Raw genomic sequence first — 27,993 nt, 5'->3', positions numbered from 1 at the left:
CAATATTTGCATAATTCTAAAGGATAGGGGAACGAATGACTATAAAATAACTCCGAAATCGTGCGGCGAAGCTGCCAAGGAAAGCTACCTCTTGTTCATACTGAAAGCGTTTTCTCTGCTAAAGCCAGGTGAGTGTCTGTTTATGAACGTAGATATAACGAGAAAACGAAAAACTATTGTCTTGCACTCAGTAATATTGTATTTCACGAGGATCTTGTTTGGTAAAATGAAATGAATAATGTATATAAATAGTTTAATGATACTTTAAAGAGGCAAATGTCCCGAAGAAGTTCAACAAAAGAGTATAACGTGATGGAGAAATGAGTGTTATGCTGTTTGATTTTGAAGGTCTCGGGGCTCCTCGCTGCGCAGATTAACTGTGGAATGTCTATGAGAATAGTTCTCGCGAAAATCAAGATATAATAAAACACAGGTTTATACTAGCCACCCGCTCATTGAAAACGACGCGTTCTTAAATTGAATAAAAACAGGACTGGAGAATGTAGAGTGAATATTCGACAAGCTGGGCAGCTTGAGTGAAGGAAGACAATCACAAACGAGGTAATCACACAAAGTGCTGCCTGGCCTGCTGAATTCCTCCAGCATTTTGTGTGTTTTGAATGAAGGAAGAGCCTACTTTAATAATACTTGGGATTCGGGTGTCGATGGGAAAGCCAGCAATCATTACCGTGTCCCTTATAATCCCTCACGAAATTTGTGGTGAGCAGACTTCTTGAGTCGCTGCCTGGTTTATCTTATAGTCTTATTTTACATATTTAACATCGACCGTTCTTTCATTTTGTATAGCTGTAACTGGAGATCCGCTGAACGCTACAGAGTAGAAAGTAAAACTTATGGGTCCCATTATCCATGGTCAGAAGCACAACCCTTTGTGAATAAATCATCTAATGTAATAAAACAGAAATATTGCAGGTGGCCAGTTTAACTCTGTCAAGATCAAACTGCATGAAGATTTACTTCTCCAAACATGTTACACTTCTTTGCTGAACTCCGGGACATTTGCCTCTTTAAAAATCCTGGAAACATTCTATAGGTTAGGCAGAGACGATGGAGACTTAATCTTTCTATCTCTCTCCCTCCAACGTATTTGCTAACTTTAAACTTATCCAGTCAAGAACCTGAGATGCAGTTTAACATCTATGCAGTTTGCCTAGGCATTTATTGAATTTATTTATCGTTATAATGGTACAAGTATAATGGTTAAAGAGCTTGTAACCTAATGTACAACATCATCACAACTTGATTAGAACCAAGGTTAACTATTTGAACTTGCCATTTGACTTTTAAAACTACTGCGACAACTGTGCAGCCTGTGACAAATAGTTTTCTAAGACTTGAGGAAGTCACAGAAAAGTACAACCGGGCTTCCAGTGGGAGGATAGTGACCAGAAGCTCTATCCCTTGTGGCAATTCACAACCAGGAAAATAATAATTAAAGGTTCAATATAAATAGTTTCAAATTCCACACATCTCAGGTAGTGGTTTGAAGATTACTCCCAGTAACAAAAATAGCAGTGCAGCTTATTAAAAGCAACCTGCCTTAGTGTCCCTACATCCAAGCGGTATCCGCTCACTTATTGGACTCCACCCATGACTGTGAGAACCTGCAGAAAGTTGTGGATACAGCTCAGTTCATCTCAGAAAGGAGTCTCCCCTCTGTACACAAAACACACACAAAATGTTGGAGGAACTCAGCAAGTCAGACAGCACCAATGGAGGGAAAGATGAAGGATCGCGTCCTGATGAAGAATCTCTGCCCAAAACATCGGCTTTCCCTCCGTAGACACTGCCTGACCTATTGAGTTCCTCCAGCATTTTGTATGTGTCGCACATGATTTCCAGCATCTGCAGAACAACTTGTGTTCTCCTTCCATGGACTCTGTCTACTTTTCTTGCTGCCTTGGTAAAGCAGCCAGTATAATCAAAGACAACACAAAATTCCGGAGGAACTCAGCAGGCCAGCCAGCATATAGGAGAAGAGTGCAGTCGACGTTTCAGGTGGAAACCCTTTGGCAGGAGTTCTCCTGAAGGGTTTCAGCCCGAAGCATCGACTGTACTTTTTTCGTCGATGCTGCCTGGCCTGCTGAGTTCCTCCAGCATTTTGTGTGTGTTGCTCAGATTTCCAGCATCTGCAGATTTTCTCTTGTCTGAGTTATAACCAAAGACCCCACTCACCTCAAGCTTTCGGGCAGAAGATATAAGTGCCCTTATGTACTTACCACCAGCCTTAAGGACAGCTTCCATCCTGCTTTTATAAGACTTTTGAATGGCCCCCAGTATAATAAAATGGACTCTCGACATTACAATTTGTCATGGCTTTGCACCTTTTTGTCTGCCTGAAGTTCACTTCCTCTGTAAATGCAACACTTTATTAGGCATTCTATTACTGTTTGACCTTGTATTGTTGTAATGAAGTGATTTGTTGAACGGTTATCACTGTTGTGACAGTAATATCTCACTCAGTGTAATACCCCAACTGTCCCTATGCACAATGTCTGTTAAATGGTCTTTCCTACTCTCCTTGTTTTGTTGATAGTTATCGAGTCTGTTCATATAACACACATAAAAGTTGCTGGTGAACGCAGCAGGCCAGGCAGCATCTCTAGGAAGAGGTACAGTCGGCGTTTCAGGCCGAGACCATTCATCAGGACTAACTGAAAGAAGAGCTAGTAAGAGATTTGAAAGGCTACACTGAAGAAGTTTAAATCTTCTTTTTGACGGGAGTTCAGTGAAACCATCTCTCACTGCTCCCCATCTGTAATTTCTTCGGCTCTTCAACTTTTCGACCACATTTTGATCAACTGTCCAGCTCTTGGCTCCATCCCTCCCCCTCCTGTCTTCTCCTATCATTTTGGATCTCCCCCACCCCCTCCCACTTTCAAATCTCTTATTAGCTCTTCTTTCAGTTAGTCCTGACGAAGGGTCTCGGCCAGAAACGTCGACTGTACCTCTTCCTAGAGATGCTGCCTGGCCTGCTGCGTTCACCAGCAACTTTTATGTGTGTTGCTTGAAATTCCAGCATCTGCAGATTTCCTTGTGTTTGTGTCTATTCATATGCTCACATTTCTTTAAGTTGATTATTGACATTTGCACATGTGACCGTAATCAAACTGTTATTGCTCATGGCTGTTTACACTACTGTCTTGTAACTTGTTGGCTGCTATTGTGTTGTCTGTTATGATGTCCTGTGTTTAATGCTTGGCTGCAAACCACAATCAATCCTGGTATGTTTCTCAGAACTTGCAATAAAGAGATTCTGATTCTCGTATTGATATCATTCATTTCCAGGCAACCACTAGAGACAGCAAAGATGACCTTTTATGATGGCCTTTACCCCTTCTATCCAATAGCACGGGCTCCAGTCGTGTTCAACACCATACAAATTGTGGTTATTATCATATTTTTAGTCTTCCTGCTAGCTTTTCTCATTGTACTTATCGGCATTCGTGGAACTGAAGTAAGTACTTGTATCGTTTGGCGTTTTATTCACTGTTTTAAAAAATAACTTGGGAATTATCAAGGAAGAGTTACTTAATCAAAGGCTTTAGATCAGAGGTTCCTGACCTTTTGTTTATGCCATGGACGCCTACCATTTAACCGAGGAGTCCGAGGACCCCAAGTTGGGAAACCTGAATTGGGTGGATTCTCAAATCTGGTCATTGGTTAAGGGAAGATTTATATGGATTTAATATTAAAGAAATAATGAAGAATTTGGATAAAAATAATACAAACCAACTGCTTCTTTAGGCAGAAATGTTTGTCATGAGTAACATGAACCTCATTAAAAGAATCTGTGAGATGATAAAGTTAATTTTGAAAAGCAGTGAGATTATGGTCTGCAAGGGAAGTAGAGAAGATGTATTATGCAGAAAGAGTAACACGTTGAGACCAATGAATAGATATTTCATAGAGTTAAGATGGTTTGGACTGTTTCCTTCTATACTTGGATGCCATAATAAGACATAAGAACAGAATTAGGCTATTTGGCCCATCGACTCTGCCTTGCCATTTCATCATGGCTGATTTATTATCCTTCTGAACCGCATTCTCCTTGCTTCTCCCCATAACCTTTGATGCCCATTACAAATTAAGAACCTATCAAACTCCACTTCAAATATACTTGGTCTCTGCAGCCATCTGTGGCAATGAATTCCATCCGGCTAAAAAAATTCCTACTGATCTCTGTTCTAAATGGACATCCTTTTATTCTGAGGTTGTGCCTTCTCCTAAATTCCCCCACTCTCGGAAACATACTCTCCATATCCACTCTATCTATGCCTTTCAACATTCAATAGGATTCAATGAGATTCCCTTCCCCGCCCCCAGTTCTTCTAAATCCACTGAGTACAGCCCAGAATCGTCAAACACTCCTCATATATTAACCCTTAAATTCCTGAGATCATTCTCCTGAACCTTCTCTGGACTTTCTCTCATAGCAGCACATCCTTTCTTAGATGTGGGATCCAAATCTGCTCACGATACTACAAGTCCAGTCTGACACTGCACAATGAATGCCTCAGTACCTGTGCACCAGATGAATGAAGACTCAAATTTTATATCCTCAAATGTTCTTATCAGGAGGACAACCAACTGTGGAACTATTTTAGATATCTCAACCCTTGACTCAGTCTGACCCAGACCCTGAGCTATTTCAAGGCAGGATGTGAATCTAATTCAAAGGACTTTGTTTCCTTTCATTTTTATAGTCAAAGTAAATTCATGATCAGAGTACTTGCATGTCACAATTTGATACTCTGAGATTCATTTTCTTGCAGGCATTTACAAGAAAATAAAGGAATACAGTAGACTTCATAAAAAAACTATACATAATTAATGAGTGACAAACAAACCCAATGTGCAAAAGAAGAGAAATTGTGCAAATGATGGGTGGATAGTTAAATAATATTTTGAATGTAATTTATAGAGTCCTTGAAAGTGAGTCTATAGGTTGAGGTGCAAGTTCAGAGTTGAGGTGCGTGAAGTTTTTCCCGTTGGCTCAGGGGCCTGATGACTGTAGGATAATAGCTATTGCTGAACCTGCTGGGGTGGAGCCTAGGGCTCCTATACCTCCTGCCCAATAGTAGCACTGAGAAGAGAGCGTGGCCTGGACAGTGGGTGTCCTTGATGATGGATCCTGCTTTCTTGTGGCCTTTCTGCTGCCCTTGTAAATGTGCTCAACAGTGGGGAGCTTCTCCAAGTGGAACAAGAGACCTATTGCTGAAAATTTACCCAGTGGATTCCAGTTAATTAGGCCATCGGTTAATTAGGGCAGCTGCTTATTTGGGACAACACTTAAAGAACAAAAACAAATTGAGAAAATAGCTGGGATTCCCTACATTTATTTGGAACACTATGCCATTTAATTGGGGCAGGCAATGGCGGTCACGAGCACTTGTGTGGCCGTTAGACACTACACCATGCTTAGAGCGAACAGTTGTGTGTGCTTGTGTTATGTTGTCCATTTGGGCCAACGGACGCCAACTCAAAAAACAATGATTTTTGAACATTTTCTTTTTTTTATTTTGACTTAAAATTTTTTGCAACTCTTGCCAATAAAAGATTTGACATTAGCCAAAAGTATTACCCTATCAAACCAAAGCCATCCGCCCAATGCTACTTATCGTCCACTGGCAGAGATAACATAAATGCCGAAATTTACAATTGCACGCTTGATACATCAGCAAGGTAAACTGCGGGAATAATGTGTATCACGCAAGGGACAAGGGACAAAAGAGAACATCCCAAAAATGAAATCATGAAATTAAGGATCCAGATGCTGAAGAGGCCCTTAGTCAATGGTTTTCCATTGTAACTGGACGAGGAGTGTGTGTGTGTGTACACCAATGTTGAAACACAAGTCAGAGGTCAGAGGAGCTAGCTAAGAAGCTGGGTCACGAAGATTTCAAAGCAACAGATGGTTGGTTGTCTCAATGGACACACAGGCAGTACATTAAATTCAAGAAAGCACACGGTGAGAAAGGTAGTGCTGATACTGTAAGTGCAGATGCAAGGAGATCTACAAAACCCCTCAATCTGCTTCAACAACTTTGTGCAGATAATATCTACAATGCCTGTGAAAGAGAGCTTTATTATTGTGCCACGTCAGATAGTTTCCTTTGTTACAAACATGCAACACTATCAAATTCAAAGAAAGCAAAGGATTGCATAGCTCTGTGTTGTGCAAATATGTCAAGCATCAAGCTGGATAAGTCACCGGGACCAGATGAGATGTACCCCAGGCTACTGTGGGAGGCAAGAGAGAAGACTGCTGAGCCTCTGGCGATGATCTTTGCATAATCAATGGGGACAGGAAAGGTTTTGGAGGATTGGAAGGTTGCAGATGTTGTTCTCTTATTCAAGAAAGGGAGTAGAGATAGCCCAGGTAATTTTAGACCAGTGAGTCTTACTTCAGTGGTTGGTAAGTTGATAGAGGAGATCCTGAGAGGCAAGATTTATGTACATTTGGAGAGGCATAATATGATTAGGAATAGTCAGCATGACTTTGTCAAAGGCAGGTTGTGCCTTATGAGCCTGATTGAATTTTTTAAGGATGTGACTAAACACATTAAAGGTTGAGCAGTAGATGTTGTGTATATGGATTTCAGCAAGGCATTTGATAAGGTACCCCATGCAAGGCTTATTGAGAAAGTAAGGAGGCATGGGATCCAAGGGGACATTGCTTTGTGGATCCAGAACTGGCTTGCCCACGGAAGGCAAAGAGTGGTTTTAGATGGGTCATATTCTGCATGGAGGTCTATGACCAATGGTGTGCCTCAGGGATCTGTTCTGGGACCCCCTACTCTTTGTCATTCTTATAAATGACCTGGATGAGGAAGTGGAGGGAAGGGTTAGTAAATTTGATGATGACACAACGGTTGGCTGTGTTATGGACAGTATGGAGAGCTGTCAGAGGTTATAGGATGCAAAATTGGGCTGAGAAGTGGCAAATGGAGTACAACCCAGATAAGTGTGAGGTGGTTCATTTTGGTAGATCAAATATGATAGCAGAATACAGTATCAATGGTACGACTTTTGGCAGTGTGGATGATCAGAGGGATCTTGGGGTCCAAGTCCATAGGACACTCAAAGCTGCTGTGCAGGTTAACTCTGTGGTTAAGAAGACATACGGTACATTGGCCTTCATCAATCGTGGGATTGAGTTTAGGAGCTGAGAGGTAATGTTGCAGCTATATAGGACCCTGGTCAGACCCCACTTGGAGTACTGTGCTCAGTTCTGGTTGCCTCACTACAGGAAGGATGTGGAAACCATAGAAAGGGTGCAGAGGAGATTTATAAGGATGTTGTCTGGACTGGGGAGCATGCCTTATGAGAATAGGTTGAGTGAACTCAGCTTTTTCTCCTTGGAGCGACGGAGGATGAGAGGTGACCTGATAGAGGTGTACAAGATAATGAGAGGCATTGATCGTGTGAATAGTTGAGTCTTTTCCCCAGGGCTGAAATGGCTAGCACGAGAGGGCACAGTTTTAAGGTGCTTGGAAGTAGGTACAGAGGAGATGTCTGGGGTAAGTTTTTTACATAAAGAGTGGTGAGTGCGTGGAATGGGCTGCCAGTGACAGTGGTGGAGGCGGATACGATAGGGACTTTTAAGAGACACCTGGATAGGTACATGGAGCTTAGGAAAATAGAGGGCTATGGGAAACCTACACAATTTCCAAAGTAATGACATGTTCAGCATAGCTTCGTGGGCCAAAGGGCCTGTATTGTGCTATAGGTTTCTATGTTTGTATGTCAGGAACTAATTTTAAAAATTGTTGGTTATTGGAAAAAGTGTTAAACATCAATGTTTTAAGGGGCTAAGAATGGATAAGTTACCAATTGAGCACTATGCCAGCATTTACTAGATGATATTCCTCTGTCGGTACTCATTATGAACTAATATACAGCTTTATAGTAACGTCGTGATACTGGTAGTGTTCTAATTGGTTCTGTATTCACATCAATACATAATTTATTAATCAGTTAAACAGTAGTTTGTTTTTTTAAAAATACCTTTTTTAACTATTTCCATGAAAATTCAGATAATTGGTGTAGTTGCTTAATGGAGCCAAACGTATTGGTCTCGATGTGTCCTAACTAACTGGAATCCACTGTAATTAATTTGAAATGCTACGAATGATTGTAGTCACAAAACTTTAATTGTGCCATTCCTCTAACTGAAATATTTAAAAAATCTATTTATTTGAACATTATCTAACTTGAAATAAAAGCCATTGATATGAGCAGCTTTCGTATACTACAACAACGTTAGAGTTAGTGTGATTCTCTGTAAGAGCTCCACTTCCTGAATTAGGTGGATGCAGACACTCTGCCCAAGATTCTTGGTGGCCACATGGTCTTTAACCTATGACTAGATTAATAGAGAACTGAGAACATACAAAGGATATATAACACATAGAACACAGGAGAATTAATTAGAGGTTTTTGGACTGTGGGGAGAAACTGAAGAACCCGGAAGAAACCCATGCAGTTCACGAGGAAACGTACCAACTCCTTACAGACAGTACCAGGATTGAGCTCTGAACTCCAGAATGCCTTGAGCTGTAATAGCATTGCGCCAATCGCTCTGCTACCTTGGTGTTGATCTAGCGGTAGCTTTCTGCTAAATCGACACCAAGTCCATTGCATCTGGTGGCCAGCTGCGTTTTATAGTATTTCTCATGTGGCCTATGCTATGTTTTCTATGACTTGAACGTATCTTCTGTCCACATTTTGAAGCACTTGGTTAAGTACATAGGGAGGTAGGGTTTGGAAGGATATGGGCCGAACACAGGAAATTAGGACTAGCTCAGTGGGCAATGTGGTTGGCATGAACTAGTTGGACCAAAGGGCCTGCATTTGTGCTATATTGCTCTATAACTCTTCTGCTCCTGTCCTCTGTATATGAAGTCCAACAATCCTTTTGGCTTTTTGATTATTTTCCAATTCTATCCACGGTATTTCATTGATTGTATAGTACCTTAACAATCTTTGGACCTACCAATGTGGTTGACTCTTTTACTGCTTCCTCAGTACTAGGGAAGTTTGGAATAGACCTTGTTTGACCTTTCTGAATCTTTTTTTTATTAACTTAAATTATATGAATAGAAGAGCAGAGTTGACGACATTACTGAACGTGTCTGATTCAAGATATTGGTCTAGACCTGTTTTGTTCTGTTTCTTTTTGGGTTTTTTTCCTCCTTTTCTTTTGGGGGTTTTTCTTTGTTTATATATTTTTTTTCTTTTTTATGACTAATTTCATTATGACTTTGGAAGTCTGTTACACCTATGTTACTTAAAATCCTTTTTGTATATGCTTATTAAAATTATTCTAATCTCTTCGTATCAACTTTGTTACTGTGTTTATAATTTTGAAAATTAATACAAAGATTTAAAAAGAAAAAAAGAAAAAAGACCTTGTGTGATGGCATTGTAGTAACAAACATAAATTAATAAATAAATGTATCACTAAGATTTGTTTGACCAATCTACTGGTTTCCATGTACATTATAATTGATATATTGGTAAAGAACAGTCATTGTAACATCTGCATTCTTGGTTAGTGGATGGTATTTTGTGCTAAAACTCTGTGTGATCATTTTACAGAGACTTCATGGGTTTATGAAAGTAACTCTAAGTTTTTTTATTGGAGTTGTTATCGTCGGTGAGTATCAACTCTTGCTAACGTCACTCTACATTGATTGTGTAGCAACTCTTAAGACAAAAAATATGGCAGGCTGAGAGGTCTGTTGAAAGATAGGTACTTTATCATTCCCAAAGGAAATCACAGTGTCACAGTAGCATTACAAGTGCACAGATATACAAATATTAGAAGAAAAGAAAGAAATAAGTTACTTCAAACAGTCTAACAGGAGGGGAGTTATCACTTCTCCACTGCAGGTTGACTCATTAGAGCCTAATGGCCAAGGGTAAGAATAGCACTCTTTGGAGTAGCATAGATAAAGTTTAAGGTAGTGTCTTATAGGAGGGGAGAGCAATAGAGATGTTTAAGGAGGGAATTCCAGAGTAGTGACGTTGCAGCTGAAGGCAATGTTCTAGCATGCTCAACCTATCTTCTTAAAACATTGTTCTCCAATCCAGGCAGCATCTTGGTAATTCAGCTGTGCACCCTCTCTAAAGCTTTTGCATCCCTCCCCTAGTGAGGTGAACAGAACTGAACACAATACAATATGCCAAGTGTGGTCTAACTAGGGTTTTGTAGAGATGCAACGTCAGCAGCTAGCATGACTCCATTACAGCTCATGGCTTTCCAGAATTCAGAATTCAATTCCAGCACCGTCTGTAAGGAGTTTGTACATTTTCCTTGTTAGTGCATGGGGTTCCTTTGAGTGCTCCAGTTTCCTCCCACAGCCCAAAGGCGCATTGGATAGTAGGCTAATTAGTCATTGTAAATTGTCCTGTGATGAGGCTGGTGTTAAATAGGTGGTCCTTGGGCAGTGCGGCTCTTTGGACTGGAAGGGCCTCTTCCATGCTGTATTTCTAAATAAAGAAAAAGACAATGTGACCTCACAGCTCGTGGGATTGCCGAAATTGATTGGTATGCTGTTGCTTGCTATGAATGGAATGAGGTTCGAATGGTTGTTTGTCATCTGAGTGCCTGCATGAGTTCACTAACCACACATTGGCACAGTAAGGCACACTGATGTTCTTTTCCTGCTGAAGAGAGTCCTCCCACAGTGCTGTGAAATTGCCAGGATTTAATCCCATTGATGATAAAAGGGCAGTGAGATGCTTCCTGGTCAGTATGGAGGTGAAGCTGGAGCAGTGGGCTTCTTGTCTTTTTCGGTGGTGGGGATCGCAAGTCTCAGTGGTGCAGGCAGTGTAACAATAGTGTCAGAGTCATAGAAATGTACAGAAACAGGCCCTTCAGCCCATCTAGTTCATGCTAAATGATTTAAATTGCCTACTCCCATTGACCTGCACTGGGATCATAGCTTTCCAAACCCCTGCCATCCATGTACCTATCCAAAATTCTCTCAAGTGTTGAAATCGAGCTCCCATGCACCACTTGCACTAGCAGCATGTTCCACACTCTCACAGCTCTCTGAGTGAAGAGGTTTCCCCTTATGTTCTCCTTAAACTTTTCACCTTTCATGCTTAACCCATGACCTTCTCAAATGCCTTGCTAAAGTCTATGTAGACAACGTTCATTGCCTTGCCTTCAGCAACTTTCCTGGTAACTTCCTCAAACAACTCTAAAATTGGTTAGGCATGACCTACCATGCATGAAGCCATGCTGAATATCCTCAATCAGTCCATGTCTATCTAAATATTCATATATCTAGTCCCTTAGAATATTTTCCAATAACTTTCCCACTACTGATATCAGGCTCACTGGCCTATAATTTTCTGGTTTATTTTTGGAGCCTTTCTTAAACAGTGATCTGCAGAGCTTTTTGAAGATGGAACTCCCTGTAATCACAGTGGAGAGAGTGAATATTTCAAGATTCAAGTTTATTTATCATATGTATATCAAAACATATAGTGAAATGTGTTGCTTGTGTTAAAAAAACCAAAACAAACAAACAACCTCACCTCTGACATCTCCCCCATACTTTCCTCCAATCACCGTCAAGTTATACCCTCTTGTATTAGCCATTTTCGTCCTGGGAAAGGTCTTTGGCTGTCCACTCTATCTATGCCCCTTATCTCGTACACCTCTATCAATTCATCTCATCCTCCTTTGACCGAAAGAGAAAATCCCTAGCTCGCTCAACCTATCTTCCTAAAACATGCTCTTTAATCCAGGCAGCATCCTGGAAAATATCCTCTGCACCCTCTCTAAACTTCCTACATCCTTTCTATAATGAGGTGACCAGAACTGAACACAGTATTCCAAGTGTGGTCTAACTAGGGTTTTATAAATATGCAACATTACCTCGCGGCTCATGGGGTTGTTGAAATTAACTAACTGATATGCTGTCACTTGCTGTGGAATAGAATGATGTTCTATTGATGATTTGTCATCTGTTCAAAGTATGGGTTCTCTAACCCCGTGTTGGTGCGGTGCTGTGTGTTGGGGTTCCCCTTCTGAAAGGGATCCAGGTTAACAGTGAGAGCAGCAGTCAGGTGGAGGTGGCGGGGGGAGGGAACTGGTGAAGAATTAACTCAGTATTTCTGTTTAGGCAAACCCAGGGCACAAGAAAATAGGAGCAGGAATAGCTCATTCGGACCATTGAGATGGCCCCGATCTGTCCCTGGGCCTTGTCCCTTTATCTGTGCCAATTCCCAATGTTCCTTAATTTCCTAACCTTCCAAAAGTGTACCTACGTCCTCTGGATATCACCAGTTACCTAGCCTCAACAACCTTCTGGAGTAAAGACTTAAAGGGATTCATCACAGGAACAGGGCTGTGAGAAAGGTTTCCTGTGCATGCCAGTTTTAAATAACATCTCTCCAACCTTGTAGCTATGTCCCCTCATTCAACGTTCTCCCACTAATAGAAGCATAGCAGGAGAATGGGGTTGAGGGGGGGATAATAAATCAGCCATGATGGAATGGTACAGTAGACTTGCTGGGCTAATGGTCCTATGGTCTTATGTTTATTTCTCTCAGACCCAGGAATTACTGCACTTAAACAAGAAACATGGATAATATTAGGATTAACCTCTTGTCCATGTTAACTAACTGCAACAATTCATATATTTCTAAGGCAGAGGTTGCTAGATTACTGGCAGACAAGAGGTTATCGAGGGTGGATGGCAAAGCAGAGTTGAGATTATAGTCAGCCATGATCTGTTGGAATGGTGGAGCAGGCTTGAGCACTGAACCCCCGGAAAAAATATATTTGTATGTTTTTCATTCATTGGATTCTCTTAGAACCAATGAATCTTCAGGTTGGGCTAGTGTCACGAGCACAAAGTGTATTCAGTCATACCAGATCTAAAATAAATTTTAAAAGTATTTAAAAGACATTTGGATGAAAGGCTTAGAGGGATATAGGGCGGATATAGGCCAATTTACTTAGAGATTCAGCGCAGAACAGGCTCTTCTGGCCCAACAAGCTGTACCACCCAGCAACCTACCTGTCTAATCACAGGACAACTTACAATGACTGAATTACCCACTAACCAGGATGGCTTCGGACTGTGGGAAGAAACTGGAGCTCCCGGAGGAATTACACGCGGTTCCTAGAGAAAACGTACAAATCTTACAGATGGCATCAGAATTGAACTCCGAACTTCAGGTTGTCCTGAACTGTAACAATGTCGCTCTAACTGCTACACTACTGCGGCACCCTGTGAGACCAGTTTAGATGGGCATCTTAGTTGGCATGTGAAAGATGGGGCAATGGGCCTTTTTCTGTGCTGTATGACTCTATGCCTCCACTAACTTGCAACAAAAGAAAAGGAAACAGTGGCTTCAAAGTTGAAACAAAAAGCGCAATGTGTTAGTCCAAGTTCTTCAATGCTGAAAGCCTCCACAATACATAAGTAGTTTTGCAGACTTTTTCAAGTGATGTAAATTGTTCAGCCCTGTTCCTGTAACGTCACAGCATACCACAGTAGCTAGACTCGAGGGGAAATTCAGCCTAAAAATAAAAACAATTATATAATATCTTAAAAGTATACTTTATAAAAGGAAATTCACAATTTCGGGAGAAATGTGCCTCTGGGAAATCCCCAGCTTAATAATTAGGCACATCTCCTTTCCACAGTAAAAACACAGCAATATCACTCATATGGTGTGGAGTATTAGACAGGTATTACTGTATACAGTAACATGTGTTTCCAGGAGAGGGCAGCAGATAAACCCAGTGATCAGCTGCAGGCATCTGTGAAAATTAACTTCAAGTTTACCGAACTAACAACAAAAAATCCTTGCACAAATGATAAAGGAACAGTTATTTTTACATAATGAATATGCAAGGCTTAAGTATAAGCAGCCAGGCAAAATGTTATACTTTACACAACACTTTTACAGGTTGAATGAATGGGAATCACAGAGCACTACAGCACGTAAACAGGCCTTTCAGCCCATCTAATCTATGCCATACTACTAAACTGCCTAGTCCCATCGACCTGCACCCGAATCACATCTCTCCCTGCCACTCCCATCTACAGTATGTACAGAAATTTGGATAGCTACACAGTATGTACTTATCCAAATTTCTCCTAAATGTTCAAATTGAGCCTGCATCCATACTCCCACTGGCAACTCATTCCCACACTTTCACCACCCTCTGAGTGAAGAAGTTCCCCCTCATGTTCCCCTTAAGAATTTCACCTTTCACCCTTAACCCACGACCATTAGTTCTTTTCTCACCCAACCGCCATGTAAGAAGCCTGCTCGCATTTACCCTAACGATACCTCTCATAATTTTGTATACCCCTATCACATCTCCGCTGATTCTCCTACACTCTAGAGGCTAAGGCCCTAACCCACAGGGTGCCGCAGTAGGGTAGCAGTTAGAGCGACACTGTTGAATTCAGGTGCCTGAGAAATCTGGCAGGAAGGAAACTGCGACTTGGTGTATTTCCAGCTAATGACAGAAAATCTCCAAGCATAATCATGATGACTTGGAAGTAAAATAGAGAAACACAAAATCACACCTTGGTTTAGATTAGAACCTCCTTGGCATGTTGGTCAGTTACGATCCAATGAAGCAGGACTACTGATGCCATCTCTCACAGCTATCATCAGGCAGAAGGTACAGAAGCCTGAAATCCCACACCACCAAGTTCAAGAACAGCCACTTTCATCCCTGAACCAACGAGCAAAACCCTGATCGCTACAATGTCCGTTTTACACTAAAATGGACTTTCTTTTTATTCTAATTGTGTCCTTTCCTGTAAAAATTGCACATAATTTATGTTAAATTTATGTTTTTCTTGTGTATACTGCTTATTTGCTGCAATGTGCCTGTGATGCTGCTACAAGTAAGTTTTTCATTGCACCTGTGCACACATAGACTTGTGCATCTGACAATAAACTTGACTTTGAAGAATTTTTTTCATGAATGATGGGGGACTTCAATCATATCATTTATTTCTCTTGCAGTTGTTAATTTCACCACAAACTGGGAAAGAGGATTTGCCACAGTGAACACAACGTATAAATCATTCAGCAGAACGAATGTCAAGGCAGAAGTCGGGCTTCACGTTGGATTGTCAGGAGTAAATATAACCCTAAAAGGTAGGGCTTCTGTACCTCCTTGTCTGCCGAGAATGACTGTGATATTAGATCAGGAACCCAGGCTTGGCACAAAATTTTGATGGGTTTAATGAAAGTTGACAGAGAGAAACAGTTTCTATTAACCAATGGTGTGAAGACTGGGTGCTTTGGGTCAGTGCAGAGGTTCAAAGTGATTGGTAAAACTCAGAGGGGGGAGACAGGTGAAAATTGATGCTCGGCGTGTTGGAGTTCAATTCTGACGCCTTCTGTAAGGAGTTCATATGTTCACCCGCTCCCACAGTCCAAAGATATACTGGTTAGTAGGATAATTGGTCATTGTAAATCGTCCTGTGATTGGGCTAAGGTCAAATAGGTGGGCAGCTGAGTGGTGTGACTTGTTGGGCCAGAAGGGTCTGTTCTGGATTTTAAAATATTACTTAAACTCACTACCTGCGAGAGTGGTGGAAGAAGGTGATTTCAGAAGTTTCATGCAAGCAAAGAATTCCATTGCACCCTGCTGTATATGACAATAAACTTCTCTGAAATCTGATAGGCATAAACAGGGCTGTGAGGAAAGAGCAAGGGAAAGAGAAAGCTGAAGTTGCTCTAAGGAAAGCTGGTGTGGATTTGGAGGGACAAACATCCTAATGCTTCGACAACAATTCCAGAGCAAATTGCAAAAGTGAATTCAATAAATCTGACTATTTGTGTGCTGGGATTTGAAAAAAAATCAGATTGAGAATGAAAGATGTCAGATTAATGTAAAATTCTTCTGAGGGAATGGAATCTATCAACAAGACCTAACAAAGGAGTTCCAATGGCCAGCATTCTCAGTCTAAGCCAAGGAATAACAACTCTTACCTTTAACATTGAAAATTATCTCAAAGTGCTTTGCAAGAATGCTATCAATCAAATATGACAATAAGCTACTTACGACACCAAAAGTTTATCAAGTCTTAAGCAAGACCTTGGAAGAGTTGAGAGAGAGGGAAAGGTTTAGGGAGGGAGTTCAATTTCGGTGCCTGGCAGCCAAGGCTCCTGCTGCCAGTGGTAGAGTGATTAAGTTCAAAAACATTTAAGGGCCCAAGGTTAGAGAGGCAGGGATAAGGCTGTAATTGTGGAGGAGGTGTGAAGGGTAAGGCTATGGAATGTGTTGAAATCAAGAATCTTAAAAATCGTGATAGTTCATTAATAGAGTCAAGTGCCAGGTGAGCAGCACATTAGGGCAGCAGCTGGTGCAGCTCTTTACACTGCCAGCTGTAAGATCGGGGTTCAATTCCTGCTGCTGTCTTTGAGGAGTTTGTACGTTCCCTCTGTGACAGCAATCCAGTTTCCTTCCACATTTCAACGTTAGCTTAGGGTCAGGATTACTAAATTGTGGGCATACTATGCTGGCATCAGAAGTGTGGCGACACTTGCTGGCAAACCCCAGCACATCCCTAATATGTTGGTCGTTGCCACAAGCAATGCATTTCACTGTATGTTTTGATGTTTCAATGTACATGTGACAAATAAAGCTATTCTTTAATCTGTCAGTGGAGACAGCACACATGAGTGAAATGCCCGTGGCATGATGTAGGACGTGGCAGCAGAGATGGATGTAGCTAATTAATGGTTTTTCAAACTGGATTTTAATTTTAGTTTGTTTAAATTTAAGTGTTGAACTTACTAATAATTGGCTCAACGGCCAGGAGTTTTGCATTAATGACATACAAGCAGAGAGAAAATTTAAATACATTTCATTAAATAGAAGAGTTTGCATAATCACTCGGAATGTATAGAGAAGGATATGTACTCAGTCATCACCTTTCATCACTTTATTGGAAACCTCCTGTACCTAATAAAGTGGCCACTGAGTGTATGTTCATGGTCTTCTGCTGCTGTAGTCCATCCACTTCAAGGTTCAATATATTGTGCATTTTGAGATGCTTTTCTGCTCGCCACTGTTGTAGTGCATGGTTATTTAAGTTAATGTCACTTCCATGCCAATTTAAATCAGTCTAGCCATTCTCTTCTGACCTCTATTATCAAGGCATTTTCTCCCACAGAACTGCCACTCACTGGATGTTTTGTTTTTGTTTTTCACACAATTCTCTGTAAACTCTAGAGACTGAAAACCCCAGGAGATCAACTGTTTCTGAGATACTCAAACCACCCCATCTGGCACCAACAATAATTCCACAGTCAGAGTCACTTAGATCACATTTCTTTGTCATTCTGATGTTTGATCTGAACAACATTTAAACAGCTTGATCATGTCTGCATGCTTTAACGCATCGAGTTGCTGCCATATGATTGGCCGATTAGATATTTGCATTAATGAGCAGGTATACACGTGTATCTAATAAAGTGGCCACTGAGTGTATTTAGGAATGACCAGTACTGTAGACAAACTCTTACTTGCTTCCATCACATTTCAGGGAAGTAATCTGTTCGTCATAAGGCTAAACCTCAAGGGAACAATGAGGTTATTCAATATCTCCTGATAATTTTCTTGCAGGGCTCCCTCAAAACCAGCTGAATGAAACTATCAATTACAATGAAGAATTTTTGTGGATGAATGGAAAAAGCTATGAAAACGAGTATCACAAGGGGCTGGAGAGAGGTCTTCCAGATCCAATCTTGTATGTGGCAGAAAAGTTCACTCCAAACAGCCCCTGTGGTGTTTATGCACAGTACAAGGTCTCTGGTACATATGCCTCAGCTACAATGTGGTAAGTTACACAACAAAGCAAAGAACACACACAAAATGCTGGAGGAAGTCAGCAGGTCAAGCAGCAGCTAGGGAGGGGAATAAGTAGTTAACATTTCAGCTGAGACTCTTCATTAAGACTGGAAAGGAAGGGGAAAGAAACAAGAATAAGACGGGGGGGGGGAAGAAATACATTCTGGCAGGTGATTGGTGAAACCAGATGAGAAGGAAAAGTCTTATCTATAACAGGGGTCCCCAACCTTTTTTGCACTGCAGACTGGTTTCATATCGACAATATTCTTGCGGACCAGCTGACCAGGGGGGCGGGTAGGGTTGCCAACGGACAAGAGTAGCAGTCAAATACGTTGTTTACCCAGGGAGACTACAATGACCATGAAGCCTTGCATGGGCACCAGTGTGCATTCGTGGTTTGCGCATGCACGTACATGCCAATTTTTTCTATAAATCGTTTTTGGTGATTCTATATGGGGGTGGGGGTGTGGTGTTAATCACGATCGGAATATAGGTGATAAGTGGCTAATACACTCAATTTCGTTTCTAAAAGGGTTTATCTAATGAATTTAATATTAAACACACAGCGCATATTTTCCTTGCATGAATATAGTGATAAGTCAATTTTCAGGGGAGGACAGGGGAGCTTGAAGTAAGTGTTGAACGAACTTCCAGTAGAAGTGGTAGAGGCAGGTTCAATATTATCATTTAAAGAAAAATTGGATAGGTATATGGACAGGAAAGGAATGGAAGGTTATGGGCTGAGTGCAGGTCGGTGGGACTAGGTGAGAGTGGCGTTCGGCACGGAATAGAAGGGCCGAGATCACCTGTTTCCGTGCTGTAATTGTTATATGGTTATATAAGTCAATAGCATCATAACATTTTAAGTAACGTTTGGATATTAAACACACAGCACATATTTTCCCTGTATGAACATATAAAATCATTGCAACACACCAATATCACTGAATCAGTGGGAGCCCTGGGCTTGTTTCCCTGCAACAAGACGGTGCCATCGAGGGGTGATGGGAAACAGCGATGCTCGAAGGGAGTTCCTTATGTCCAGTCTATTCCGCAATTTGGTTTTCGTTGCATTCATTGCAGAGATATGTTGGAAATGGAAGCAACGTTTTCAGTGCTTTCCTGGCTATCTCAGGATATTTAGCCTTGACTTTGATCCAGAATGCCGGCAGAGATGTTATGTCAAACATATTTTTCAGCCCGCTGTCATTTGCAAGCTCGAGGAGTTGATCTTCCCGCGCTGACATGGATGACGCGCGGGTAATGACCTTGCATGCATAATGGCTCAACAGTGCGTGATGAGGAATGAAGAAAGGTGAAGCTGACTTCTATCGCCAAATCATATCATTTCCTCGCGGCCCAGTAGCGCATGCTTTGCGGCCCGGTACCGATCCGCGGCCCGGTGGTTGGGGACCACTGGTCTATAAGACTTGTGTTTATAACTGTGCCTGAAACTGGTGGTGGTGATTTTCAGTCTCCTTCCTATATGCTGTCTCATCACCACCTTCAATTCAGCCAGAAACAGCATGTGGTTTGGAGCTGAAAGGTTCTGGCAAAATCCAAACTAGCATTGGCAAGGAGGACATGCATTTTCACATGGTAACAAGTAATATAGAATCATGGAGTCATTGTGTAACACAAAACAGAAATAGGCCCCTCCCTTACATTTTTATTCTGGCTTCGCCGTCCTTTCCAATCCTGATGAAGGAACTTGGTCCAAGACATCAACAGTTTAAACCCCTCTGTAGATTCTGCCTGATTTGTTGAGTTCCTCTAGCACTTTATGTGCACCTTGGGTCTAAATTAAGCAACAAATTATGGACAAACAATTACTAAGCACACAGGCCTAACCTGCAGGAAAGATTTGGCCATTATCGGAAGATCAGAAACTTGGAATAAATGTGACAGAGCTGGAAGTGTTGTGAAGGGAGCCTATTGGCTGCGCATCACTTAATTGAATTCAATATGACTGTGAAGTTCACGGCGTTAAGTAACGATGAATCACCTTTAATAAGTAACTTTAGAAGCCTTGATTAAATATTTGAGAAAACAGTGAATCTAACCCTTACAATTGAAAGAGAAAAGGTTAGCTTTATTTGTTACATTGAAACAGTGAAATGTGCTATTTGCAGCACCTTTTGTGATGTGCGGGGAGCAGCCCACAAGCGTCATCATGCTTCTGGCGCCAACTTAGCATGCCCACAACTAATCTAACCTATACGTCTTTTAGGAATGTGAAAGGGAACCAGAGTATGCAGAAGATGCCCACACAGTCACAGGGAGAGTGTACAAACTCCTTGCAGAGGGCAGTGCGAAATGAACCCGGATCGCTGGCTCTGTAAAAGTGTGGCACTAATCACTACTCTACTGCACTTTATTGCTTTTTGGGTGCTGTGACCCTGGAGATTTGGAAGGGGCTCCTTAAAACCAAACTTTATTTTAAAGATTAGATTTGCTTATTTTGTCAATGTACATGAAAACATAGAAGCAGATGTATCGTCTGCATGAACGGTCAAAACAGTCCGAGGATATGCTGTGTACAGCCCACAAGAGTTGCCAAGCTTCCACACCAAGAGAGCACGTCCACAACTTACTCACCCTAACCCTCGTGTTTTTTTTTTGGAATGTGGGAGGAAACGGAAACATCTGGAGGAAACCAACATGGTCACCAGTAAAACATACAGACTCCCTACTAGCAGGAGCAGAAAGTGAAGCCCATCTTCCAGTCGTTGGCACTGTAAAGCATTGTGCCAGCTGCTGCACTATACTACCATGCCATGCTTAACTCCTTTGTTCCAAGTTGTACAAAAGAAAGATGTATGTTATTAAGTTAATTATTAAAGGTGTAAATTTCTTTTATTTCTCTTCCTTCCCAGGGTTGCCCTTGTTGCTTGGATGCTGGCCAATATCCTGCTGTGGATCAATGTCCTTTTATATGGAGCCTATATGACGCTGGTATCTGGTTTCTTCATGATATTTTCAGTCATCTCCTTTGGCACAACAAGGAAGGCACCACTCTGTGCTATTCAGTTTGACCAAGTGAAGCTGGAAAGTGCTCTTGGCCCATCCTTTTGGCTGTCATTGGCAACAGGTGAGCACCAACCCAGCCGATGGGTGCATTTAAAGCAGAGGTTCTTGATTAGTAAGAGTATCAAAGAAGGGGAAAGAAGCCAGAATAAAAAAGAAGGGGAGAGAGGAAGACATACAAGCTGGCAGGTGATAGAAGGGATGGAGGAGGGAGGTGGGTGAGGGAGTGGGAGGATGAAGTAAAAAGATAGGTGATAGGTGGAAAAGCTAAAGGGCTGAACAAGAAGGAATCTGATAGGAGAAGAGTGTGGACCATGGGAGCAAGGGAAGGAAGAGAGGAAAGCTTTCATTCTTGTTGCCAGAATAACTGGAAATGCTAGAAAACTGCCACTGGGCAAGGCAGCCATTGTGATGAAGACCAGTGATAATGAACAATTAAAATGATGGAATCAGTTGAGGGAGAGTGGGTGAGAGTTACTAAAAAATAAAAGATATGCCAGGAGAAGGTCCACATGGGAGACAAATAACAAGAAAGAAGAAAATACTGAAACTGGAAATGTGAGGTAACAAGGCTGACTGTCAACAAATGTGGAATTCAGTGTTTATTCTTGTACCGAAACACGTACACAACCTTGCCTCAAGACAATTTTTCAAGGAAAACCAGTTTCTGAGCTATTTTAACAAAGAACTGGGTGGGGCAGGCCAGAGTGAGGTAGCAAGTTCTTCTCCATGGGTAGTAAAGCAACACACACAAAATGCTGAAGGAACTTGGCAGGTCAGACAGCATCTATGGAGGGGAATACAGTCAACATTTCAAGCTTCAGAACTGGACGGGAAGGGGAAGAAGCCAGAATAAGGAGGGGAGAGGGGGAGCAGTGCAAGCTGGCAAGTGATAGGTGAAAACGGGTGAGGGAGAAGGTGAATTGGTGGGCAGAGGAGAAAGGGGGGATGGGGGGGGAATGAAGTAAGAAGCTTTAAGGTGATAAGTGGAGGAGCTAAATTGCTAAAGAAGGAAGATTCTAATAGGAGAGGACAGTGCAATGTGGAATAAAGGGAAGGAGAAAGGACATCAGTGGGATGTGACAGACAAGTAAGGAGAAGAGAAGGACTGAGGGAGTGACCAGAAAGGAAGGTAGCAAAAAAGAGAAGTGGGCATGGGAGAATAAATACCAGAAGTTAGAGAAATTGATATTCTTTGCATTGGGTTGTAGGCTACCCGGACAGAATATGAGGTGTTGCTTCTCCAGCCTTAGTTTGGCCTTATTGTAGCAGTGGAGGAGGCCATGGACAGACCTCTCAGTATGGAAATAGGATGGCCAATTGAAATGGGAGAGCCAATGTTGGTAAAGTATTTGTTTGGGCCTGGAAAACTTTCACCCTGAGCCTGCCTAATGGCCAGCCAATCAGGATTGGGGAAATGATGGGTCCTGGCCGTTGGTAACCAAGACCGGACATGAGGTTGGTTCATGTCTGAGGTTAAAGAGAAACCCACCACCACAAGATTCTCTGCAGCAGAGAGAGAATTATTCAATGTTTTGTGAAACTTTTATACAGAATTACAGAAATTTGAAAAGTTTAAAGCAGTTTATCTCTTCTCTTTCTATTATCACAGCATTGTTGACTTTACTCATTGGAACAACCATCATTGTGCTGAGCTTCTTTGCTCCAAAGATCTTGAGCAGAGTATTTCAAATAAATGAGGATAACAACGATGAAGACGTAATGATGGATCATTATTATATTAACAGCTACCAGGAGGAAAACAAGCCTACCAATGGTGTACAACTGAAAGTAAGTACTAGACCATACACTTTTCTGAGATTTCCATGCTACACTTGTATCATACCAGTGGACTTCAGTTGGAATTTTCTCCCTAAACCTCTGAGCCCCCCCACTCTCAGTCTTGATGAGGAGCCCTGTCCCAAAATATGAACTCTCCATTTCCCTCTATTGATGTTACCTGACCCGCTGAATTCCTCCAGCATTTTATGTGTGTGAGTTGCTCCAGCACATGCAGAATCTCTTGTGCCCCCCTCCTTTAAGATGCTCCCCTGTAACTTACTTGTAACCAAGGTCCTCGTCATTCATCCCTCAGCAGGCGGCAATCAGCGCGAAAGGTCGTTCATTGGTGACACAGCGTGAGGTTTAAAAAGAGCTCGGGAACTTTTCAGCTTTTTTTCTTGACGGGCAGCAATTAGTGCTGAGCCAATAAAAAGAAAAGGTGTAAGCAGAGCTGCTGTTGTTGGAGTGAGGCATTGTTAGTGGTCCGGCTTTGGCTCAACAGGCTTAGGCAAGAACAGGCTTGCACAAGGACAGGTGAAGCTTTTAAGTAAGTAAGAAAGTTTCTAGTAACTTTCTTTTCTGCTAGTACATAGCTAGTGCACTGAGGATGGATCCGGAGGCAGTGGTATGTTCCCTGAGTGTGATGTGGGAAATTCGGGACACCGCCAGTCTCCCCGATAACTACATCTGCAGAAAGAGCATTGAGCTGCAGCTCCTTAGAAACCATGTTAAGGAACTGGAACTGCAGCTTGATGACCTTTGGATCATACAGGAGAATAAGGAGATCGTAGCTAGGAGCTACGGGGACGTAGTCACCCCTAAGTTGCAGGAGGCAGGTACCTGGGTGACCGTCAGGAGAGAGAAAGGGAATAAGCAGCGTACAGTACCCCTGTAGCCATTCCCCCTCGATACTAGGGGGAATGACCTGCCATGGGGAGACCACAGTGACCAGTTCTCTGGCACTGAGTTTGGTTCTGTGGGCCCAGAAGGGAAGGTGACGGGAGAAGAAGAGGAGTGCAGTTGTGACAGGGGTTCCATAATTATAGGAGCAGAAAGCAGATTGTGTGGATGTGAAAGAGACCTACGGATGATATGCTGTCCTGCAGGAGCTAGGGTCAAGGATATCTTGGATTGGATCCATGGCGTTCTAAAGGGGAAGGACGAACAGCCAGAAGTCTTGGTATATATTGGTACCAACAACATAGGTGGGAAAAGGGAGGAGGTCCTGAAGAGAGAATATAGGGATGATGAAATTCATGTCTTTGTGGCCAAGTTTCCGTAATATACCAAGATGGGCGGAAGGGCAGGCAGTGTTGAGGAAACAGGGTGCCTGCAGAAGTATTTTGACAGATCGGGATAATGGGTAAATAAGTAGCAGGTGGAATATAATGTAAAGAAGTGCATGGTCACACGCTTTAGCAGAAGGAATAAAGTTGCGGACTATTCTGTAAATGAGGAGGAAGTTCAAAAATCAGAGTTGCGGAGGGACTTGGAAGCCCTCATGCAGGATTCCCAAAGGTGAATTTGCAGGTTGAGTCATTAGTAAGGAAGGCAAATGCAATGTTAACATTAATTTCAAGAGGACTAGAATACAAAAGCAAGGATGTAATTCTGAGGCATTATAAGATCGCACTTGAAGTATTGTGAGCAGTTTTGGGTCCCTCATCTGAGAAAGGATGTGCTGGCATTGCAGAGAGTCCAGAGGATGATCCCAGAATGAAAGGGTTAACATATGAGTAGCATTTGATAGCATGGGCCTGTACTTGCTGGAGTTTAGAAGAATGGGAGGGGAGGGAATCTAATTAAAACCCATTGAATACTGAAAGTTCTGGATTGAGTGCACATGGAGTGGATGTTTCCAATAGTGGCACAGTCTAGGACCAGAGAGCACAGCCTCAGAATTGAGGGACGTCGAGATGAGGAACAGCTTTGTTAGCCAGAGGGTGGTGATTTACCACAGACGGCTGTATAGACCAAGTCATTGGGTATATTTAAGGAGGAGTTTGTTTAGTTCTTGATTAGTCACGGGGAGAAGACAGCAGAATGGGGTTGAGAGGGATAATAAATCTGTCATGATGGAATGGTGGAGCAGGCATGATGGACCGAATACTAATTTCTACTCTTAGGCAGTATCCTGATATCACTTTATGTAGCCATATTAGAATGGTCATGTGATGTGCCCTGACACATCCAAAGTGCTGTTAAAATACAAGTTGTTAAGAGTTTAACCCAGGAATTACAAAAGACTACCGATGCTGGAATCTGGAGCAGCAAACAATCTGCTAGAGGAAGTCAGTGCGTCAAGTAGTATCTGCAGAGGAAAAGGAATCGTCAACATTTTAGACCATTAAAAAGAGGAGTCCCCTCTGCCATTCAATCATTTGATTTTGGATCCAAATCTTTGCATCATAACCCAAAATGTCCATAATTCCTTCCCTGCCACAGATGCTGCTCAACCCTTTGAGTTCTTTCAGTCGATTGTTCTCCAACAACTTAACAGGACTGTTTCCTAAGTGACATGCAGAGTCAAATATAGACTCATTAGAGTATATGTGTACTGCACTTTGGCCACACCACCTGTGGCAACAAATGACAGTTTTTCTTTATCAAGTTTTTCAAAGATAATCTTTCAGGACTTGTGCGTTGCTGGCAAACCTACTAATTGTACCCATGGTAATACCCTTAAGATGAACGATATTGGGTCGATCATCTTCACTGCAATCCTTCTGGTGAAGTTGCTCCCACAGTTTTGCTAAGTGGGAAATTCCAGGACTTAGATCATAGAAACATAGAAAACCTACAGCACAATACAGGCCCTTTGGCCCACAAAGCTGTGCCGAACGTGTACTTACCTCAGAAATTACATAGGCTAACCCATAGCCCTCTATTTTTCTAAGCTCTGTGTACCTATCCAGGAGTCTCTTTTAAAACAAAAAACCCTATCGTTTCCGCCTCCACCACTGTCGCCGGCAGCCCATTCCACGCACTCACCACTCACTGCGTTAATAAAAAAAACAACTTACACCTGACATCTCCTCTATACCTACAGTACTTCCAAGCACCTTAAAACTGTGCCCTCTCGTGTTAGCCATTTCAGCCCTGGGAAAAGCCTCTGACTATCCACACGATCAATGCCTCTCATCATCTTGTACACCTCTATCAGGTACCTCTCATCCTCCATCGCTCCAAGGAGAAAAGGCTGAGTTCACTCAACCTATTCTCATAAGGCATGCTCCCCAATCCAGGCAACACTCCTTGTAAATCTCCTCTGCACCCTTTCTATGGTTTCCACGTCGAATGGAATGGCAATATATTTTCTTGTTGGAATGGTGTGTAACTTGGAAGGGAGCCCATGTGTGGTGGTGGTCCCATCTGTCTCTGCCCTTATCCTTGGCGACTGAGGTCACAGGTTTGGGAGCTGTGTTGATATCTGCAGTTGTGAGGACTCTGCAGTCAGAGTGCCACTGGTGGGAGGAATAAAGATTTAATATGGCCGATGGAATGTCAATCAAACAGACTAACTTGCCCTCCAGAGAGTGTCGACATTCTTGGGCATTGCTGTAGCTACCTGCATCCAGGCAAGCAGAGAACAATCCAGCGCACTCCTGACATGCCTTGTTGATTAAAGAAAGGCTTGGGGTTTTCAGGAGGTTAAATCTCTCAGACCAATGGAGAAATAAATGGAATAACACCAAATCCAGGTTGCTTTCCAAATTACACACCCAAGTCTGAACACAACTCAGAAAGGTGTTCCCAGCCTTTTTTGTGCTATGACCAATACTATTGAGCTGGGGGTCTGTGGACCCCAGAGTTGGGAACCCCTCCTTTAATAGGAAGTTCCACTTAATTCTCTCCAACCGCACAGACTGGATGGGGCAAGAATCTAACTTGCCATAGCCTTCTCAAAATGAACAAGAATGGGAAAAGATAATAATGAACTTGTCAGTCGTGATTATAGCTCCAGTGTTAATACACACAGAATAAAAACCTCAATCCCAACAAACAGTGATCCTTTCATACGAACCTAATAACATGCTTTGGGAAATTAATGTTCTAAAGTTTAAAGCAATTGTTTGCTTCATTTCAACAACCATTATAAACAATTTCCAAAACTTTTCTCTGCTAATCTTTCAAACATTACACATGACTTACTCACGTTTTTGTGTTCTTTGTTTTCAGAGTATGGAAGGTGTTGTATAATCAGCTGAAGAATGATTCCATGTCTCCAATATGTATCTACTTGATATCTACTTACCACTTGGACTTTAATCCACATCTGTGCCAGAACTGAAATTTCAGATGTTAGGCAGAAGGAGAGAAACACTAATAGTTTTAAACTTATTTCTAATTTACTATAAAGTTGAAAACAATTGCAGCCTCTGCAAGGTGAATGTTGAGTGTTAAATCAACATCAAAGTGAGGTATAAGTGAACTTTACACTACTCAAACCTCATGAGTTAAATATTACAAGAGTGATTCCGGGAGTGGAATGGTTAATGTGAGGAACATTTGAGGAGTTTAGAAGAATGAATGGGGATCTCAGCAAATATTGAAAGACCTAGATAGGGTGGATGTGGAGAGGATGTTTCCTATAGTGGGGGGGAGTCTAGGACCAGAGGGCCACAGCCTCAGAATAGAAGGATATTCCTGTAGAATCTATTGAGATGAGGAGGAATTTATTTAGCTAGAGGGCAGTGAAACTGTGAAATTCATTGCCACAGACACTGTGAAGGCCAAGTCATCAAGTATATTTAAAGTAGATGTTGATAGGTTCTTGATTAGTGAAGGGGTCAAAGGTTACAGGGCAAAAACAGGATGAGTGTGGTTGAGAGAGATAATAAATCAGCCATAATGGAATGGTGGGGCAGACTCGATGGGCCAAATGGCATAATTCTGCCCTTATGTCTTATGGTCTATGGTCTTGTACCTGTAGAATGTGAAAGGTGTCACTATTGTCAAATGATTGAACAGGCAAGTGTAAGTGACAGGCAGATGCAAAGTACCTGGAAATATTTCTCAATTGTTACCAGTGTGGAAGGATTTGCTTTGCAATTTAGTGGCTTCAGTGGATGCAGAGACATTCAGTGGTCACATTCATCTCTGGCACAAGTTTCCTTTTTTTGTTTCTTAGGACATAATGGATTCACATAAACATTTTTACAATCATTGAATTTGTGTGTGCAAAATGAAGAATAATACATTTCATTCCTTTCCCTGAGCTGTCAATAGATTTAAACATTGTTCTTTGTAAATGTACAAATCAAGTTAAGAATGTTTATGTTTTAAATTTTATATTTGTTTAAAAA

The 27,993-nt window shown here is 41.9% G+C and overlaps 1 protein-coding gene across 1 annotated transcript; it reads left to right on the top strand.

The window, feature by feature from the left end:
• LOC140211856 (dual oxidase maturation factor 1-like) lies at positions 1 to 27,993 on the top strand. Its single transcript, XM_072282032.1, has 8 exons — positions 1 to 128; positions 3,310 to 3,478; positions 9,625 to 9,682; positions 15,040 to 15,174; positions 17,654 to 17,867; positions 20,755 to 20,969; positions 22,518 to 22,696; positions 26,867 to 27,993. The coding sequence occupies exons 2-8, from the start codon at positions 3,332 to 3,334 to the stop codon at positions 26,885 to 26,887; spliced, it is 969 nt and encodes a 322-aa protein (XP_072138133.1). The 5' UTR covers positions 1 to 128; positions 3,310 to 3,331; the 3' UTR covers positions 26,888 to 27,993.

This window comes from Mobula birostris, chromosome 18, assembly GCF_030028105.1.
Source record: "Mobula birostris isolate sMobBir1 chromosome 18, sMobBir1.hap1, whole genome shotgun sequence".
In the NCBI taxonomy this organism is placed as follows: Eukaryota; Metazoa; Chordata; class Chondrichthyes; order Myliobatiformes; family Myliobatidae; genus Mobula; species Mobula birostris.
The sequence above is the reverse complement of the archived record's forward strand: the minus strand, read 5'-3'. Positions and strand labels throughout refer to the sequence as shown.

Coding starts and splice junctions, on each gene's coding strand:
- LOC140211856 (XM_072282032.1), top strand. CDS start 3,332: ATGACCTTTTATGATGGCCTTTACCCCTTCTATCCAATAGCACGGGCT. Junction 15,175..17,653: donor AGTAAATATAACCCTAAAAG/GTAGGGCTTCTG, acceptor ATTTTCTTGCAG/GGCTCCCTCAAAACCAGCTG. Junction 20,970..22,517: donor TTGGCTGTCATTGGCAACAG/GTGAGCACCAAC, acceptor CTATTATCACAG/CATTGTTGACTTTACTCATT.